The sequence below is a fragment of the Schistocerca americana genome, chromosome X (genome assembly GCF_021461395.2).
Source record: "Schistocerca americana isolate TAMUIC-IGC-003095 chromosome X, iqSchAmer2.1, whole genome shotgun sequence".
NCBI lineage: Eukaryota > Metazoa > Arthropoda > Insecta > Orthoptera > Acrididae > Schistocerca > Schistocerca americana.
Genome location: NC_060130.1, coordinates 1,010,577,144 through 1,010,596,469, shown reverse-complemented (window position 1 = coordinate 1,010,596,469; position 19,326 = coordinate 1,010,577,144). Strand labels below are relative to the sequence as shown.

The 19,326-nt window shown below is 40.7% G+C and overlaps 1 protein-coding gene across 2 annotated transcripts in view; it reads right to left on the bottom strand.

Annotated features, from left to right (window-relative positions):
* Positions 1-19,326, bottom strand: part of LOC124555682 (biotin--protein ligase) — a 373,530-nt gene that overhangs the window by 332,855 nt on the left and 21,349 nt on the right. For both annotated transcript variants that reach the window (XM_047129684.1, XM_047129685.1), the window contains exons 2-3: positions 7,828-8,008; positions 7,632-7,753 (exon numbers count right to left, since the gene is read on the bottom strand). In XM_047129684.1, the coding sequence (XP_046985640.1) occupies positions 7,632-7,753; positions 7,828-7,972 (267 nt within the window). In that variant the 5' untranslated portion in view covers positions 7,973-8,008. The remainder of the gene's footprint in view (positions 1-7,631; positions 7,754-7,827; positions 8,009-19,326) is intronic.

The window sequence follows — 19,326 nt, the reverse complement described above, 5'->3', positions numbered from 1 at the left end:
CCTAGATGTTAGTACAGTGTCTTGAACACTGCACCACACAGCTTGGTCAATTTCATTGAATTACATCTGATCTTCACTTACACTCTCCAACAACTATGGCTGGGATACTTCTAAAACTGAGTACCTAGTTCATCAGTACCACAGAGTGTCTCGTATTTAGCTATAAACATGACACCCAAATAATTTTGACAGCACACTGCATCACACAGTTTCTCGATTAGCTAGTACCACATACAACGGCTTATCCAGAAAGTTTATTACGTTTTGTTATTTTAAAAAAACGAAGTATAGGGAATAGGAAAAATGATGTTCCATTAATTTGAAAGGGCCACTTAAATATCACTTTCCAACACAGTCTCAACACTAATTTAGGTATTTATAGTGGCAAACACACTTTGACATTCCAGCATCATAAAATTCTGCCACCTGAGACTTTAACCTGTTAGTCACGGCCTCTTGCAGTTCCGCACTGTCATCAAAGTACTGCACTGCGAGTCAGGTCATCTTTGTTTGAAACAGATGGGCCTTGGGCACAAGATGGTAAGGAATCACCACCTTTTCTTTGTAACAACCCAGAAATTTCAATTATGAAGCCATGTGCTGGTTTTTGTGGCCTTCTGTCAAGATTTCTGGTGTCCATCTTGCACAAAATTTGTAACAGTCTAGCTTCTGTGCAACAATTTGATGCAAAAATTTCTTGAAATTGTGAACTTTGAATCATCGGTTTTCTCGAATATTTCCATCGAATTTTGTGGCCAGATCATTACTCACAATGCTTGGTCCTGCACTTCGCTCTTCATTGTCAACATTAGTTCAGACACTTTTAAATGTAATGCAGCACTGGCACACACAGTGATTACGTCGTTTCCTTCACATACCCTCGTCAAATTCAACGATAAACCACAAGCTGTCAGTTTAGTGCAACAGCAATGGTGCTCGAACAGTGACATTTTATTAATGAACAATGTGACTTTCACTGCCGCCCTGTCCGGTGCTCCTCGATCGAGCATTCCCAGTGCATCAGAAATAGGAAACAAACCTCCCCAGTGTACCGTGTTGTGCGTACCGAATCTCTCGGTGGCCACAGCCATTTCTATGGCACCGCTCATCCCTGCAACGCCGTGCTGAGTTATACGTACGAACATCGAGAACAGTGTAAAGTCAAGTGACCAGATATTCTGCAGGCTGCCGCAACATCACCCGTGTTCACCACTCCGCTCCTGCCTGTTCTTTCAGGATGTCTACCGCAACTGCCTCCGCTTAACAAGGATAACCCAAACACACGGTTTGCTCTTGTGGACAGCATCCTCAATGTCCACAGAGTCTTATCCGATGAACAGCGGTTCGTATCTTTGATTGCAGCTCTGCACGAGCACACGGATCTGACATCTGATCTCACCCTCACGGCACCAATGAGGGACTGCTTTGAAAATGCAAAATCTATTATTCTCGAGCACTTGTTGAGAACTCCACAAGAAGCAATTAACCACACAGAGCACAATTTATCATTCAATGAGCTCACACCATCGCAGTTGTGGCAAAATATCAGAGCATTGATCGATCCCTCCTTCCTTTATGACACCGCTTTGTGGTCACTATGGGTAGTGAAAATACTGGAAGCTCTCCAGCAGCAACTTTTATCATACGCCACTGGCCCATTACAGATGCACCTACAGCTAGCAGACGAAACCTATAAAATCATCAGACGTCAACGACTCACCTCAACGCAGATCTCTTTGCCAACAGTTGGCAATACTGCACAGGTCCCAGCACGTACTTTCACACGAGGCCACGCGAGGCCACACTAGTCAACAACCTCGGTCTAGGTACTATCTTGTGGCCATTGCCGTAAACCGGCCGCCCCCTCCATGCCTCCTCACCCACACCCCCTTTTGGCCTCACCCGATTCCAGCACTTTAACTAAAGATGTCGCACACAGTCCACAGCCGCACCCCGTATATCTGCCGTGTTGGTAACATCACAGAGATGCAACTCAGAACTGCAGCCCTGCACCCAAACTTCCGTTGCGGGACGAGTTAGCCGCATCATCTCACGGGTATTCTACAGGGTGCCTGCAACAGTATCAATCTTCACACAATAAACAACTACCACTGGGCAGACTGTACATATGTGACCTCATCGACGACACATTCTTCCTGGTCAACACCGGCACAGATACCGGCATCAAACCTCCAGCGTCATCAACTTCACCACCAGTGCCTTCCGCCACGACATTGCAAACAGCAAACATTTCATCGGTCACCATCTACAGCTTCACACACCTTCGCCTCAAACTTAAACCGAAATTTTGTTTCAAATGTACATTCAATGTGGTCAACATAGATGAGCCAGTGCTGGGCATCGATTTTCTACAACACTGTGGACTCTTTCCAGAATCCCCTTTTGCTTGTTTCAATATTGCTATATGCCTTACGGACTTAAAAATGCATCTCAGACGTGGCTGCATTTTGTAGACTCATTATTTCGCCAGTTCCCATTTTGTTACGTTTACCTCGATGACATTTTAATTTTCTCCACCTCTGCTAATGAACTCTAGCAACATTTTTCTCGAGTACTCCGCGTGCTCTCAGATAGTGGCACGGAGACAAATGAAGACAAATCCCAGCTGTACCAGATATAAGTTACATTCCCGGGCCACAGAGTGAACTCTGAAGGCATACACCTCGTGTCCGAACGTGTCACTTTTCGTGACCTACGTAGTTTCTCAGGCACAATCAATTTTTTCGGGCACCACATCCCTCGTGCCGTCTCCTCTAACCGAAGCCTCGCCGAGGCAAACCTACCTCGAGCGATCGCAAGGTTACGTAGACCCAGGACGTGACTTGCGCCTTCAGTGATCTAAAAATAGCCCTAGCTAATGCAGTCACACTAGCCCATTTCAGCACCGATGCACCTATCTCAATCACTACAGATGTTAGTAACACCGCAATCGGCACTCTGCTGCAGCAACACATTCACAAAGACTCTCAACCACTACGTTTCTTTTAAAAAAAAAACTGTCTGGCTCTCATTGTAAATGGTCAGCATTTGACAGGGAGCTACTGGCCATACACTATCTCTGAGAAGATACTGAGGCACGTGATGTCACCGGTTACACAGATCACTGTCCCCTGGTTGATGCACTGCGTAACTCTGCTAGTGATCTCCCTCCACGTCGCTTCAGGCATACGGATTTCATCCGCCAATATACAACAAACACGTGTTTTATCAGAGGCACGGATAATGTCATAGCAGGCTACATCTCGTGCATTAATACTATTACGAGCCTGTCTGATCCCACAGAGCTCGCGCGAGTACAATCTACTCGTTCAAATGGCTCTGAGCACTATGGGACTTAACTTCTGAGGTCATCAGTGCCCTAGAACTTAGAACTACTTAAACCTAACTAACCTAAGGACATCACACACATCCACGCCCTAGGCAGGATTCGAACCTGCGACTGTAGCGGTCGCGCGGTTCCAGACTTTAGCGCCTAGAACGCTCGGCCACAAACTACTGATCTGGAGGTACAGTCGCTAGCTACTAACGACTCCACCTCTCTCCACATTCGACCACATCCTTTCCCTGGTGTCACACAACTGATTCTTTATGATACTTCGACTAACGTACCGTGACCACTTGTACCCCTTTCCTTTGTCAGGCCACTTTCTCTTTGCTGCACGGTCTAGTTCATCAGAGAGACAGAATGACTAGTAACTGAACGTTTCGTTTGGCGACACATCGAGAAAGACTGTTGTGAGAGGACACGAGCGTGCGTACCTTGCCAACGTGCCAAAGTTCGTTGACATGCACGTCCCCATCTGGGACACTTTAAAAGACCGAAGGGGCGCTTCGAACATGTTCGTATCGACCTTGTTGGCCCCCTACCCCATACTAACGGCCACAATTACATTTTGTCAGTCACTGAGCATGAGACACAGTGGGTAGAGGCAGTTCCTTTGAATGATATTTCAGAGGATACCACGACTCGAGCGTTCATTACCTGCTGGCCCTTCTGTTTCAGCTGCACTGCATCCATCAGTACAGGCAGTTCGAATCTCTACTCTTCAAACAATAGCGTATCCTATGTGGTGGTAGAATTTTGCACTGAGCATAACTTAATCATAGCTAACACTTGGTTCAAGAATCATAAAAGAAGGTTGTATACATGGAAGAAGCCTGGAGATACTGATAGGTTTCAAATTGATTATATAATGGTAAGACAGAGATTTAGGAAACAGGTTTTAAATTGTAAGACATTTCCAGGGACAGATGTGGACACTGACCACAATCTATTGGTTATGAACTGTAGATTAAAACTGAAGAAACTGCAAAAAGGTGGGAATTTAAGGAGATGGGACCTGGATAAACTGACTAAACCAGAGGCTCTACAGAGTTGCAGGGAGAGCATAATGGAACAATTGACAGGAATGGGGGAAAGAAATACGGTAGAAGAAGAATGGTTAGCTTTGAGAGATGAAATAGTGAAGGTAGCAGAGGATCAAGTAGGTAAAAAGACGAGGGCTAGTAGAAATCCTTGGGTAACAGAAGAAATATTGAATTTAATTGATGAAAGGAGAAAATATAAAAATGCAGTAAATGAAGCTGGCAAAAAAGAATACAAACTCCTCAAAAATGAGATCGCCAGGAAGTGCAAAATGGCTAAGCAGGGATGGCTAGAGGACAAATGTAAGGATGTAGAGGCTTATCTCGCTAGGGGTAAGATAGATACTGCCTACAGAAAAATTAAAGAGACCTTCGGAGAAAAGAGAACCACTTGCATGAAAATCAAGAGCGCAGATGGAAATCCAGTTCTAAGCAAAGAAGGGAAAGCAGAAAGGTGGAAGGAGGATATAGAGGGTCTATACAACGGCGATGTACTTGAGGACAATATTATGGAAGTGGAAGAGGATGTAGATGAAGATGAAATGGGAGATATGATACTGCATGAAGAGTTTGACAGAGCACTGAAAGACCTGAGTCGAAACAAGGCCCCGGGAGTAGCCAACATTCCATTAGAACTACTGACAGCCTTGGGAGAGCCAGTCCTGACAAAACTCTACCATCTGGTGAGCAAGATGTACGAGACAGGCGAAATAACCTCAGACTTCAAGCAGAATATAATAATTCCAATCCCAAAGAAAGCAGATGTTGACAGATGTGAAAATTACCAAACTATCAGTTTAATAAGTCACGGCTGCAAAGCACTAACGTGAATTCTTTACAGATGAATGGAAAAACTAGTAGAAGCCAACCTCGGGGAAGATCAGTTTGGATTCCATAGAAATACTGGAACACGTGAGGCAATACTGACCTTACAACTTATCTTATAAGCTAGATTAAGGAAAGGCAAACCTACGTTATAGCATCTGTAGACTTAGAGAAAGCTTCTGACAATGTTGACTGGAATACTCTCTTTCAAATTCTGAAGGTGGGAGGGGTAAAATACAGGGAGCGAAAGGCTATTTACAATTTGTACAGAAACCAGATGGCAGTTATAAGAGTGGAGGGACGTGAAAGGGAAGCAGTGATTGGGAAGGGAGTGAGACAGGGTTGTAGCCTCTCCCCGATGTTATTCAATCTGTATATTGAGCAAGCAGTGAAGGAAACAAAAGAAAAATTTGGAGTAGGTAATAAAATTCATGGAGAAGAAATAGAAACTTTGAGGTTCGCTGATGATATTGTAATTCTGTAAGAGACAGCAAAGGATTTGGAAGAGCAGTTGAACAGAATGGATAGTGTCTTGATGGGAGGATATAAGATGAACATTAACAAAAGCGAAACGAGGATAATGGAAAGTAGTCGAATGAACTCGGGTGATGCTGAGGGAATTAGATTAGGAAATGGGGCACTTAAAGTAGTAAAGGAATTTTGCTATTTGGGGAGCAAAATAACTGACGATGGTCGAAGTAGCGAGGATATAAAATGTAGACTGGCAATAGCAAGGAAAGCATTTCTGAAGAAGAGAAATTTGCTAACATCGAGTATAGATTTAAGTATCAGGAAGTCGTTTCTGAAAGTATTTGTATGGAGTGTAGCCATGTATGGGAGTGAAACATGGACGATAAATAGTTTGGACAAGAAGAGAATAGAAGCTTTTGAAATGTGGTGCTGCAGAAGAATGCTGAAGATTAGATGGGTAGATCACATAACTAATGAGGAGGTGTTGAATAGGACTGGGGAGAAGAGAAGAGAAGTTTGTGGCACAACTTGACTAGAAGAAGGGATCAGGTGGTAGGACATGTTCTGAGGCATCAAGGGATCACCAATTTTGTATTGGAGGGCAGCGTGGTTGCATCTTTGGTACAGCAATCTGTAATGTTAAGGCACGAAAGCCTCCCCACCAATGGGAACGTCTGTAGTTCACGGGGGGAGGGTGGGGGTGTGAGGGGGGTTTTATTAAAAGTATATCATTACAATATAGTGCTGTTAAATGTTATTACTTTGTCATAATATCATTACTAGCCACACTATCATCTCAGCTCCCTTTTGATCTTAACAGAGAGTGCCCTCATCCTCACCTAAGCTGGTGGTTTGTCAGACAATTATTCACGATAGAGCATTTTCGTGCATTCCTAGTGACAATATTTGTTCATCAATAGGTGTACACCTATAAATAGCACCTCTCAAGTGTGCCTGTATCTCTTAACAAGGGAAGACAATTCTCTCACATCACCCTGTAGGTTAGACATCCCTGTACAACATATGCTCGAGTGCCTTCAACTTCATGACTGTAGGATACAGTGGAGTTCGTTTCAATTTTGATTAGGGACCTCGAGTTGGGTGCACGTCTTGCAGGGAACTGGATTAGCCAGTAAGATGAGTAGAGAAACCATACAGCCATCCTCTCCTTTAGGGGAATGAAAAGTTCATGTGTGTGGTGAACTGTTTAGAGAGCACACCACCTTCTCTGTCATTTCTCAGGTAGCCACTGCTGATGTTCAAGATATTTAGGACTATGTTTCCTTTTATTGCACCCACCAGAGCGACCCCTTGCCAGATCTGCAAATGAAGTGGAAGGATTCCATATATAACAAGCATCCTGTTGGCAGATACAGAACTGAAAGCACCAGTAAGTTTTAGTTACTGCACTTCTATGTACTGCTCCGACTTCCATCGCCAAGTATACAGTGCTAAGGCGATATGCCTAAACACTGGCTCCACAAAGGCACCAACAGGGTTTGGTAGTACTGGCTAATAATTTTCAACAACATGTCACTTCATCACAAGCTATACCGCTGACACTGCTGAAAAAGACTAGTGTATTTTGACAGGGTTGCTCAATGTGTACATGAATACCAATATCACCTATTTTCCTTCCTAACAGCAGTTTGTGTGGTCACTACCAAAATCATTGTTATGTAAGTGGGAATTCGATGTCACTTTCTATCCAGTGACAAAAATAAGATGTCTTTATGTGATGTTGACAGATGGCATTACATTGAATTTTTCGCAAGACTTTTAACTTCTAACCACACTAAGTATACTGATATCAATTTTAATATTTAAATGCCATGATAATGTAGCTTCATAATTCTGGATTTTAATACTCAAAAAAATATTTCCTTGAATATGTAGCAAATATTGATTTAAAATACAGACAGTAAGGACATCAAAAACTAACAACTTACTTTTGGGAAGACTGTTATGGCACGTTTGTTACCAATACACCAGATTAGTTCACCGAGACGTGCTTGATATTTATTGAAACAACATTTTGAACTAATTCCACGCATCTCCGATGTCAGGCCACCTGTAAAAAGCAGCCCAATTAGACAACTGAAGGATGACAAGTTTCAAGATCCAAATATCTGATGATGTACTAACTGTTTCCAAGAAATGCTACAACTTTCATTTCCTTATAGAGAACAAGGCTGCTATTTAATGTTATAAGTCTTCTTATTCTAGCTGCCAACAGTCTCAAGCGCCATCCGTGAATTATGGACGTGACCATATAGTACAATGTCAGCATTGTGACCGTAATATTAGCATGTATTTTTCACATTATCTGGAAAAGAGGATAATCATAAGACATAGGAAAGAACACATTTCAATAAAAATTGAATAAAACTATTAGAATTTTTGGAAAATTATGTTATAATTACACAATCATTGCTACTGAGATAATATTTAATTCCAATATTTGGCAACAACAACTACTACTAGACAATGGTGGTTTAGGCGAACACAAAAAAAACTCACTAGAGACATTTTGCAATTGTAAGAGTGCAAATAGGGTAACAAAATGCTTCCTATCATAGTATGGTACCACGAAGAAAGATGCAGAATGTCAAATAAAACAGTTTTCAGCCGTCTAATTTCCAAACCGTTATTTTATTTGGCTACCAGTTTTGGCGATTTACTATGCCATCTTCAGACCCCCGACCAATGTGTAGGAAGATTCCAACCTCAGTTCGTGTCAAAATAGGGGCCAGACTGGTATCTGTGGATTTCTGCTTGATACAGCGATCCCTTCAGCCATCATCTGCTGACAAATACTCTAGGGCTCCTATTTTGACCAGAACCGAGGTTAGAATCTTCCTACGCATCAGTCAGGGGGCCTGTAGATGGCATAGTAAATTGCCGAAACTTGTAGCCAAATAAAATAACAATCTGGAAATCACAGACAGTTAAAAGGTATTTGATTTGACATTCTGTACTGAACAGCCAAGTCCCACAACCATCTCTGAAAAGATGGACATACGGAGACATGAAGAAAGATGTGTCAAATTAGACACTATTCTTTGGTGACATTATGTGCCTGCCATAAGAAGCCACAAAAGCGTTGCACAATTTACACTGAACACAAAGTTTCAATGATTCTTCCGGAGTAAGCTGATAGTATGGATAGTTAGCACCATCTGCAATAGCACGCTTTCAACATAAACTGGGTCCTTGATATTGCTTATTCTTAATCCAAAGAAAAAAATGAGGTTAGATTAGTTTTCCTAACTTCAAACTTCCGGATTTACTAAGGAATCATTTCCAGCATTATCTTTTGATCAAGGCAAACTTTCAAATATTGTCCTTCTGAAAGGAAATGTTAGATGGCTGCTCCATCATTATGTAGGATGCCACAAACAATATTTACTTCACTTCAACACTGCTGTAGATAATGCTTCTGAAATCACACGATCCATTCTATACTTACACTGGAAGCCCCAGCAGTTCTTAATTCTTCAGGCAAGGTTTTATCTCTCATGCACCTGACCACTCTGCTGTCACTTTATTTGTTTCCTTCTGTATAATGATATTGACTGGCACACTGCAACTGGCAGTATCAATACTTGTGAATGCCAGTGTTATCATCAAAATTCTGATTATTGAGAGTGGGTCCCCACTCCCCATAAAACTGTTTCTGGCTTCCATTAACTACATTCCTCATTCTATTATAGCACTGAACACATGCATCACAAGAGCAACTTTGTTGCAGACCGTGGCTGCTTCTACCGCACCAATATACAGCCAGGGAACACTTGATCTATCAGTACCAAATCACTGTTAACAATTGTATTATTGTAGCCCTTAACAATATACTTACAAGATTGTTATCAACTGTATCACACTGAGAATTAGTATAGCAAAAGCAAATGTTTTGACTGACTCCACTGAGACATGAAATTATATCTTTGCATCTCACTATTACCAAATTTCATCTGTGAGTTAACACTGGTATCATATACCAAAACCTCTCCTTCTGTATCATTACATGACCTTACCAAATATGACCTCACAAAACCCATGGTCACTTGAAAGGGCTATTCAAAGCTTCCCTCCACAGTCGCAGAAGAGCTTTCCATAATACATTTACCTCTGAAATATTCTTCTCATCTCACAAGAATACCTTTTATACAGATGCTACTAGTTGTGGATTATAACTGAACTTAGAGCCAAGATTGTTACCTTATCTACAAAAAGTTGAAATATTACTTAGTTAATCCAGTGAAAGAAACTAGGTGGGAGAAACAGATTTACAACACGTCACACAAGTGACAGTACCACTAATGACCTCGATGCAGATAGGATGTTAAACCCCTGAAGGACAATCCAATCCAAATTTATGACTTCTGCTACCATTTTTTTGCGTTTGTGAAAGATGAGATCATCCAATGAAAGAGTCATGTCAAATTAGTGCAATGAGACTGCAAGAACAGGTTCTACAAGGCACTGAGAAGAATCCTGCTACAAGGCTTCAGACAACTGGTCCATCAGAATGTGTGCTGCATTATGCACAATGTCTGGGTATATGTTATTGGTGTCCTGCCCCATTTAAATGACATATGCCAACACTTCAACAACAATGTTCACAGAGATTGGATGAAGATGTACTGGTGCATAGGCCACCCAATTGTCACACTTAAACCCTCCAAAGTTTTGTGGCTGCACACGTAAAGCTTTACATATAGTGAACTGTACCTTAATACATAGTAACTTGAAAAATGCAGCAAGTGACATCATCTAAGGTCAGGCTAGAATATGTGAACAAGTACGGTATCACAGATGTGACATTTGCACATCTGCATTGCACGCACAAAGAACATCTTGAATACCTGATTTGCACTCAACTACATTAATGCTGCGGTGACATATCATATAATATTGTGTAATGATGCTCCACTGAAGATTTGCCATTCATTTTCCTATTAGTTTAACATGTACTCAACTTCTATGGCAAAGATTCACGTACAATCTACACTGTCACATCTGAGGAACAAAACTATAGTGTGCACCATAAGTCAGTTGTAGCTAGCAATCCTTAGACTGTTTTGCTTACTGTAGGTGGTAGTCAGTTGTGAACTTGACTAATGTGTAATATCCGTAAGTCATCTGGCACCTGCAGTTTGAGCTTATGTTGTTTGTAGTTATCTGAGAAACAATGAAATAGGAAGTTAACTACAGAAAAGCATGTATTTGTTTTGAAACATGACCATAATTATGGCGATGTTTGTGATGGAATACTTTCCAAACATCCACCCTCCATCTTGACAAGGCATTGGCAAATTAAATTCAACATCTGAAGAAACGGTCAGTTGCGGGGCTTCCTCGGTCAGGTAGACCAACGTTTGTTACTACAAAAGAGAATCTTAATGTTGTCTGGCTGAGTTTTGAGCAATTGCCGACTAAATCTCAAATAAAAGCATCCAAGGATTACAAGCCTACAAATTATTCTGAAAAGCTGAAACTGAGACCATACAGACCTGCTTTACCGCAAGGCCTAACTGAAACAGGCATAAAACATCCTGCATGTTGTACTCAATCCGACAAGAAGCCGATCCCACGGTTTGCAAAAACATTCTTTGGAGTGACAAAGGGACAGTTACAGTGAATGGCAGAGTGAACACACACACACACACACACACACACACACACACTTGTGTCTACTGTGATTCTATGAATCCCATATGGTGATGGAGACAGAATTAACCTCACCTGGTGTGAGTGTATGGACGGGGATTTTTAGTGATAGGCTAATTGAATCCTACTTTTCAAAGGTAATGTCAAATCTGTGCGTTAGCTAAATACGCTTGAAGAAGAGTTCTTAGAAATGGAAAACAGTCCACTTTTTGACCATCTGCAGCCAGTTAAGGAAAAGCTGATAGAGCAACACAATGGAGCACCCCCACATTATGGAGTTATTGTCGGAGACACTCTAAATAAAAACTGTAATGAATGGATTGGCAGAAGAGGTACTACTGAATGGCCTCCATGACCCCCAGATATCACCTCATGAATTTTTCAGTCTGGGTATACTAAAAAATTATATTTATTCCATCAAAATTTGACATGTTAAGCATTTGAACGAACAAAACCAGTCACAATTTGAAAGCCTACAGTCCAAGAATATTTGAGGCAATATTTGTAAATACGTGTTGAGAAGGTGCAATGTTTGCCTAGAACAGCATGGGAACAACTTCGAGCATCATTTCTGGGTTCATTGAACTTTACATGTATTTTCTGTTGATAATACATTTGTATTTCCATATGTTTAGTATTATTGCACCAAACTCCACCCTGCATACAGCTCAGAACTAGCACTTCACCACATATTCAGTTTCACAGAGTACTCTTTGGCATTGGTGCCCTTGCTTAGCTTGCATTTATCATAGATCTCTCATCCAACACAAAGAACAAGTGACTGGAAAAGAGCGCATGTGACTCTTGTATACAGTAAGGATAAAAGAACAGACCCACAAAATAAAAAAATAAAAATAAAAAAACTTCACCTCAGTTTGCTGCATAATTCCTAAGCATATTCTAAGCTTGAATATAATAAATTTCCTCAAGACAGAAAAACTTCCGTCCACAGATAAGCATGGATTTAAAAAGCATCAACCATACGAATCTCAGCTTGACCTTTCCTCTTACAATTTCCTGAAAACCATGGATGAAGAACAACAGCTAGATTCCATACTCCTAGATTTCTGGAAAGTGTTTGATACAGTGGCCCACTGCACATCATTAACAAAGGTCTGAGCATGCGGAACAATGGCTCTTGCTATCTACATACATAAATGACCTGATGGAAAAGGTGAGCAGCAATCTTCAACTGCTTGCTGATGACACTGTAATGTATAGGACAGTGTCATCATCGTCGTAACTGCGGGACGATACAGGATGACTTAAATTTCTGTTTGGTTTGGTGAATGGCAGCTTGTTCTAAATATAGAAAAAAGTAAATTAATGCAGATGAGTAGGAAAAACCACTAGGTAATGTTCAAATACAGCATTTTTTGTGTGTTGCTTGACACAGTCACATTGTTTGAACATCTATGCATAACATAACAAATGGAACGGGCATGTCAGATCAGCAGCAGAGAAGAATAATGGTGAACTTCGAGAGTCTAGGAAAGTGTAGCTCATCTATTAAACAGACCATGTATAGAACACTAGTGCAACCCATTCTTGGGTATTGCTCAAGTTTTCGGGCTCCCCATCAGGTCAGATTAAAGACATTGAAGCAATTAAATGGCATGCTGTTAAATTTGCTAGTAGTAGGTTTGATCAACATGTGTGTGTTAAGGAGATACTGTGTGAACTGAAATGGCAGTCCCAGAAGGGAAGACAACATTCTTTTCACATAAAACTGTTGACAAAATTTAGGGATCCAGTAGCAGTGGCTGACAGCAGAATGACTGACTGGTTGATATGGAGGAGGGGACCAAACAGCGAGGTTATCCATCACACCAGATTACGGCAGGGTGGGGAAGGAAGTCGGCTGTGGCCATTCAAAGGAACCATCCCAGCATTTGCCTGAAGTGATTTAGGGAAATCACGGAGAACCTAAACCTACATCTACACCTATACTCTGAAAACCACCATGAGGTGCATAGCAGAGGGTACATCCCATTGTACCAGTTATTAGGGTTTCTTCCTGTTCCATTCATGTATGGGGCACAAGAAGAATGATTGTTTGAATGCCTCTGTGTGTGCAGTAATTATTCTAACAAATCAGGATGGCCAGATGCGGGTTTGAACCATTGTCCTGTCCAGCACCTCACTTGGTGCAGAATGATTCTACTGCTGTCAACATACATTTCACGTAAGAGCCACAAAGACAAGATAAGAGAAATTGGGGCCCATAAAGATGAATACCCCCATCTGTGAGTTGTTGACAGTACAACCAGCCTTTGCTGCTAGTACATTGCGACAGTTTGTTACATTTAATTTAGATGCCAACCAATATTATAAGGTGTTTTTATGAAATAATAGGGTAGGAACGACAAGGCTGTGCTGAAAAGTAATGCCTCCGAGTTTTTTATGGGAGAACTCTTCTAGATTTTTCACATAAGACAAATGTTATTAACATTCTACATCTTTATTCTTCATGACCACATACTTATTTCTCAACATAGTTACCCTGGCAACGAACACATTTCTCCCAGAAACAGGCCAGTTTGTTCATACCGCCACTGTAGAATGTCTGACTTTCTTGACACAGCCACAGCCTCACCTCTGCTGGCACCACTTCATCACTATGAAAGTGAAGTCCTCCAAGCTGTTATGTAAGTTTTGGAAACAGATGAAAATTGTATGGGGCCATGTTGGGTTCATATTGCGATGGGGTGGTAAATAAAGAAGTGTGGTTGAATAGTTCACTCGAATGTGCATATACAAATGTTAAAAAAAATGTTATTGCCAATTTTGGCTCTCACGTCTCAGTGGACGATTTCCATACTTGGTGCATTAGTACACTGTTCCACACTCGCACATTAGTTATAGTTTTGAATTAATATCCATGAGTACAGTTTATGCTAGGGAACAAAAATTAGGCAATTATTATAGCAAAATCAGTTTTCACGACACAGTTCAATTACTATTTATTGGCACTGTCCTTTTCTTTCACACAATGAAATTAGCAATGGTGAGACGGTTTACAGTTTTACTTTAATAATAATTTGACTCCGAGCCCCCAATAGCAGAAATGTAGGCTGCTATAAATGAAAATTACTCAGTTCGAACAGAACCACAAGTCCCACTGTCCTCTTTGTTCTAGCAGTTTCGGCGCGAAATCACAGATCGCCACATGTTCACTTATGCCAATGTATACCTCATAATTCATACTCACACAAATAATCGTAGCATTTCCAGTTCACCAAATATATGCTTGCACACTTGCACCATTAAACAATACTCTTTGTCGAAATAAATCTGCGCGAAAAAAAAATTCTCAAACGACCACATGGGCCACCCACCCTCCAAAATGACTGACCAACGACCGACCACTGGCCAAGATGGCCACTCACTTATATAGGCTCGGACTTCAACTCCCCCCCCTCCCCCCCAGGTTACGCAAGTACCAATCTCGCCAGTTAAGGTTACAAATTTTGATACATACATCCCTCGACAGAAATAAGTACACCATCGGAACCGCACTAAAAAGTACATCTTATTTACTACGTTACATTAATTTCTAGGATTATCCTATCACCCGTATATCAAGTTTTAGTTTTTGCACAATTTCACCACTTAGCGCAAATTTATTTGTTGACATCTGTGCTGCAAAGTTTTAAAACAGAACTGCATATAGCACCATTTTTTGATGTAACCTATAGCAATCTACACATTGCACAGCTTAAAATCTTCATAATAATTTGCAAACAATGAAAACTATTGCAAGTTAAGTGTACAGTATAACTTAACAAGTTTAAAATACATGTGATGCCACCCAAAATATTATATAATGCCATTCTTTGCGTCACGAATTTTCTATTGAATTTTATAAACAATTTTCCCTCAAACTTTGTTTATTGCTCTTTACAGGCTTAATTATTTATGAATCTTAAAATATGACTACGGCACTCGATCTGCTATGACGAAACGTTTTTAATGAGTGCTCGCTCATCCCTGTAAGTTGTTATTTTTATTAATCTTTCAGTATTCGTGATATTAACCGATTTTGAGGTTAGTATAACCTTTGTGTCTCGTGACTTGAAATAAAGATCGATCTTTCAGAAGGTGCATACTGCTGACCACAATCCACTGCCGCATCGCTCTTCACCGTAAGTTGCACAGTTTTCGCGCAATGCGCAAAAAACCAAACAATGCCCCAAGTTGCGGGCCACGTGGCCGCCCGGCGGCGGAGACCGTCCCACCAACCGTCGCAAATCTCACGGAAGCGCGCCACGCATTTCCGCGAATCGCGCACCATGTAGCGCACTCACTCTCCACAAAGCAATCCTTGCATACTAGAAATATTCATCTAGTAACATGGGTTTGTACCATCACAATACCTTCACTTGCTAGTGCACGCACACAGTAAATGCAGAAGCAAGTAGCACCGACAGAAAAAAACGCAAAAAGAGTGACTGACCACTCATGTTAAATTAGTCCTACAATGTTAACAGTTTACTTGAAAATCTAGTTGGCGGTGGCATCACCCTAAACTAAGTAAAATTCCCTACGTATTTTGTGCCCAACCAAAAGAAATTTGTAACATATCTGTAAATAACCCCAATCCAAAAAATATATTTTTCCTTAACCATGATTCTAAATTTGTGCCTTCTGTGTCTGTGTGTGTGTGTGTGTGTGTGTGTGTGTGTGTGTGTGTGTGTGTGTGTAGTACAACAGATCTGGCAAAGCAAAACAAACACAAACAAATTTAACAAAATCACAATAACTTTTATCAATTTTTTTAACTTACTTATTTTGGGCAGCATATTATGCACAACACGTTGTTTCCAATCAATCTATTCACTTTGGAACAAGTATCATTTATCAATTTGTTTCACTAGCACTATCACTTCTCACTGCCTAAAATGTCTTCCAGGGATGCCCCCAGACTAGATGCAGTGTCACAGCTTCCTACTCTGGCGCTATTTCCTGTCCTCCCACTAGCCAGTTTCTGGAGCACTACCAGGGATCGCACAACATCCCCAATGAAAATCTCATATACACGAAAGTTTTCCCCATTTACCATAGAGTGGTCCAGCCTAGACCCATCCTCATGCAATCCAGAGCTGACACAGCTAAGACAGAATTTCAGGGCAAACCATCACTAAGAAACAGGATAGAGCAACAGCTGGATAGTTGTGCACAACAATCTATTCAATACTAGATTAGAAATGCCCACGTCATTGAGGCAGTACTGCTTGGCAACAAAGCCTCCCTAATCAAAATGATACTGATAATGTGGCAGGAATCGTAGAGACTTTAAATAATATCTGACTGTTGTCATGGCTTGACAGCAGAAACTAAAAGATAAACTTTACTTGATTATTACAGACCACGAATTAAATTCCAGGGTTTGGCAATGTTTCCTAAAAAAAATGACTTAATCTACTTTTAAAAATCTCTATTAAAATTCACCTAAACATTTTGTTAAAATATCCTCTATTCATATCATCTAACCCAGACTGAGATTACAAACAGCAAAATGAACTAACTTTAATTTTACAATCTCCATGCTGTGTTGCTTACCCTAATATTCAGTCCACAAACTTGACCCCCACGCACCAAAGGAAGTTTGGTGTATCTACATACAGAACCCAGTGCAAGCAGATTATACATATAAGCCCAACAGTCATTCAGATACCACCACACACAATGTTTACTTCTCCAAAAATTCTTATTAGGCTCATGAGGCTTCACCCTGAGTATATATTCAAAATTTACCACTTTCCCAGGTCTCTCTGAGAACACACCTTTATTCTCTACCAGTAAAACATACAGTTCTTCCCTCTCACTGTCACCAATACCCTCTGTTTCATAGACCTTCCTTTTTATCTCCTCCTCAATCCCTACTTCATCCAACAAACACTGGACCATGTGCAAGCTTACCACTAAATCATCACCTGTTGCATTTACAAATTTTGTCTCCTTTACACATCCCCCAACATTCAATTCCAATACCTGTCCCCCACAGTTAATATTTGCCCCACATTTATTTAAAAAATCTGTACCCAGAACCATATTTATACCTAAATTTTGAATCACCAGGAATGGGTGACTAAACAACTTTCCACCAATGTTTACATCGAACACAGCCTCCTTCCTCACTGGCTTGCTATAATTACCAGTAGCATTTTTTATTCTAACCCCTGTGTCCGGGAATTCTACCATTTTGTCATTCCTAATATAATTGTAGAAACCCTATGCTATCACACTGACTGTACTACCTGTGTCCACCAAGGCTTCTTCACTGACTTTAACTATTGGTTGCACATTCCTAAAATGTTTCTGCTTGAGCTCTAATTTTGCTAAAAGATCCTCCTCCACTTCATTAGCACAGTACTTTTCCATAGTGCATACTTGCCCCCCATTGAATGATTCTATTTCATTATCCCCTTCAAATATTACTTCACAAGCATCTTTGTGTTCTTTATTTTCTAACCCTAACCATTCTAATTTTCTGGCAAAACTAAACTTCTCCCATACCTTTGGTTCCAACTTCTGTATATACTTACAAAAATCCACCCAAACGTTTGCATCAAAATCACATACACTCTTCCCCATCCAACCAGTATTCCATTCAGCCTCTTCCATACCCTCATACTGCTCATCCTCATACACAACATAATTATTCACCTTTTCAACTTCATCTCCCTCGTCACACACTAATCTTCCACAATCTGTAACCCTGCAGTTACTCTCCACAGCACATTCTCATTTCATTTACAAAATCCCCCCCTTAAACCATCAAACTCCTTATCCCCATCAAATATTTTCTTGAGTACATCATAATATGCCTCATCCTCAACATTTAACTGCTTTAAACTGTTCACATAATCATATTTCCCTACTGTCCAATTTTCTGGAGTATATTTTTGCAACCATTTTGCCCTTGCTACCCAATCATTTAAGTTCAATTCAGATTCCCCCCTTAATTCTCCACTGCTCATCATTCTTAGTTTGCTGTTTAACCCCATGCATGTAAACACTAGCACAATTTGTTTCATCATGTTTCATGGATTCAGATACAGCTTTCCCCACCAAAACATCACTTGCATTACCATCCTGCACATTACAAACACTTTCACCAGACATCTCAAAACCAGCCCCTTCTGGCTGCTCACAGCTAACCTCATAAATTTCACCAGACACACTCTCTGGTACATATTCATTTATCACTACATTAACAATAGGCACTATGGCCCCAAAATCATTACCATCATCTACAAAACCATTAGTTTCAGGCACCTTGGCCCTCTCAGAATTAACATTAACATCATCCACTGTATCTGCTTCCATTACACACGACTCAACAAATTTCTTACTATTACTTTCACACACACTTTGGCCATCACACCATCCATCTATACCTTCAGACAGTGCCTTAGTCCATGACCTGTTAATAATGCCCACCAAACCAATACTATCTTTCTCAGAATTCACATCCCCAAACTCTTTACAAAAAACATTCTCAGCATTGATTTCTTCCATTTGGGCCTTTAAACCCCGAACATTCTTCCTCTTAAAAGCTCTCCTTTTTCCATGCTCCATGCACCAGCTCCCCAATACATTTTCATCATTTAAAATGGCCTCCATACCACAAATTCTTTCCTTTCTCCTACTTCTATCATTTTCACACCCCCTTTTAGAATAACCACACCTGGTCTGATTATAATTATTATTGTTCCATCTCTTGGCCCTATTGTTTGCAACTTGTCTTGTCCCAAAGTGTACACCATTTGAGACAACTCCTAATTTAAAGGATGCTGTCCCTGCTGTGTGCTGTTGTTCTGTCCCCCTCTTCCAGGTCCATTTCCCAGCATTGGCCTTGGTTCATTTCTCACATCACTGCCCCTAAAATCCCTTTGACTGTGGCTCTCTTCATTATATCTTCCCCCATTTCCTCTCCAATGTTAATTTATATTTCTGTCCCCATGA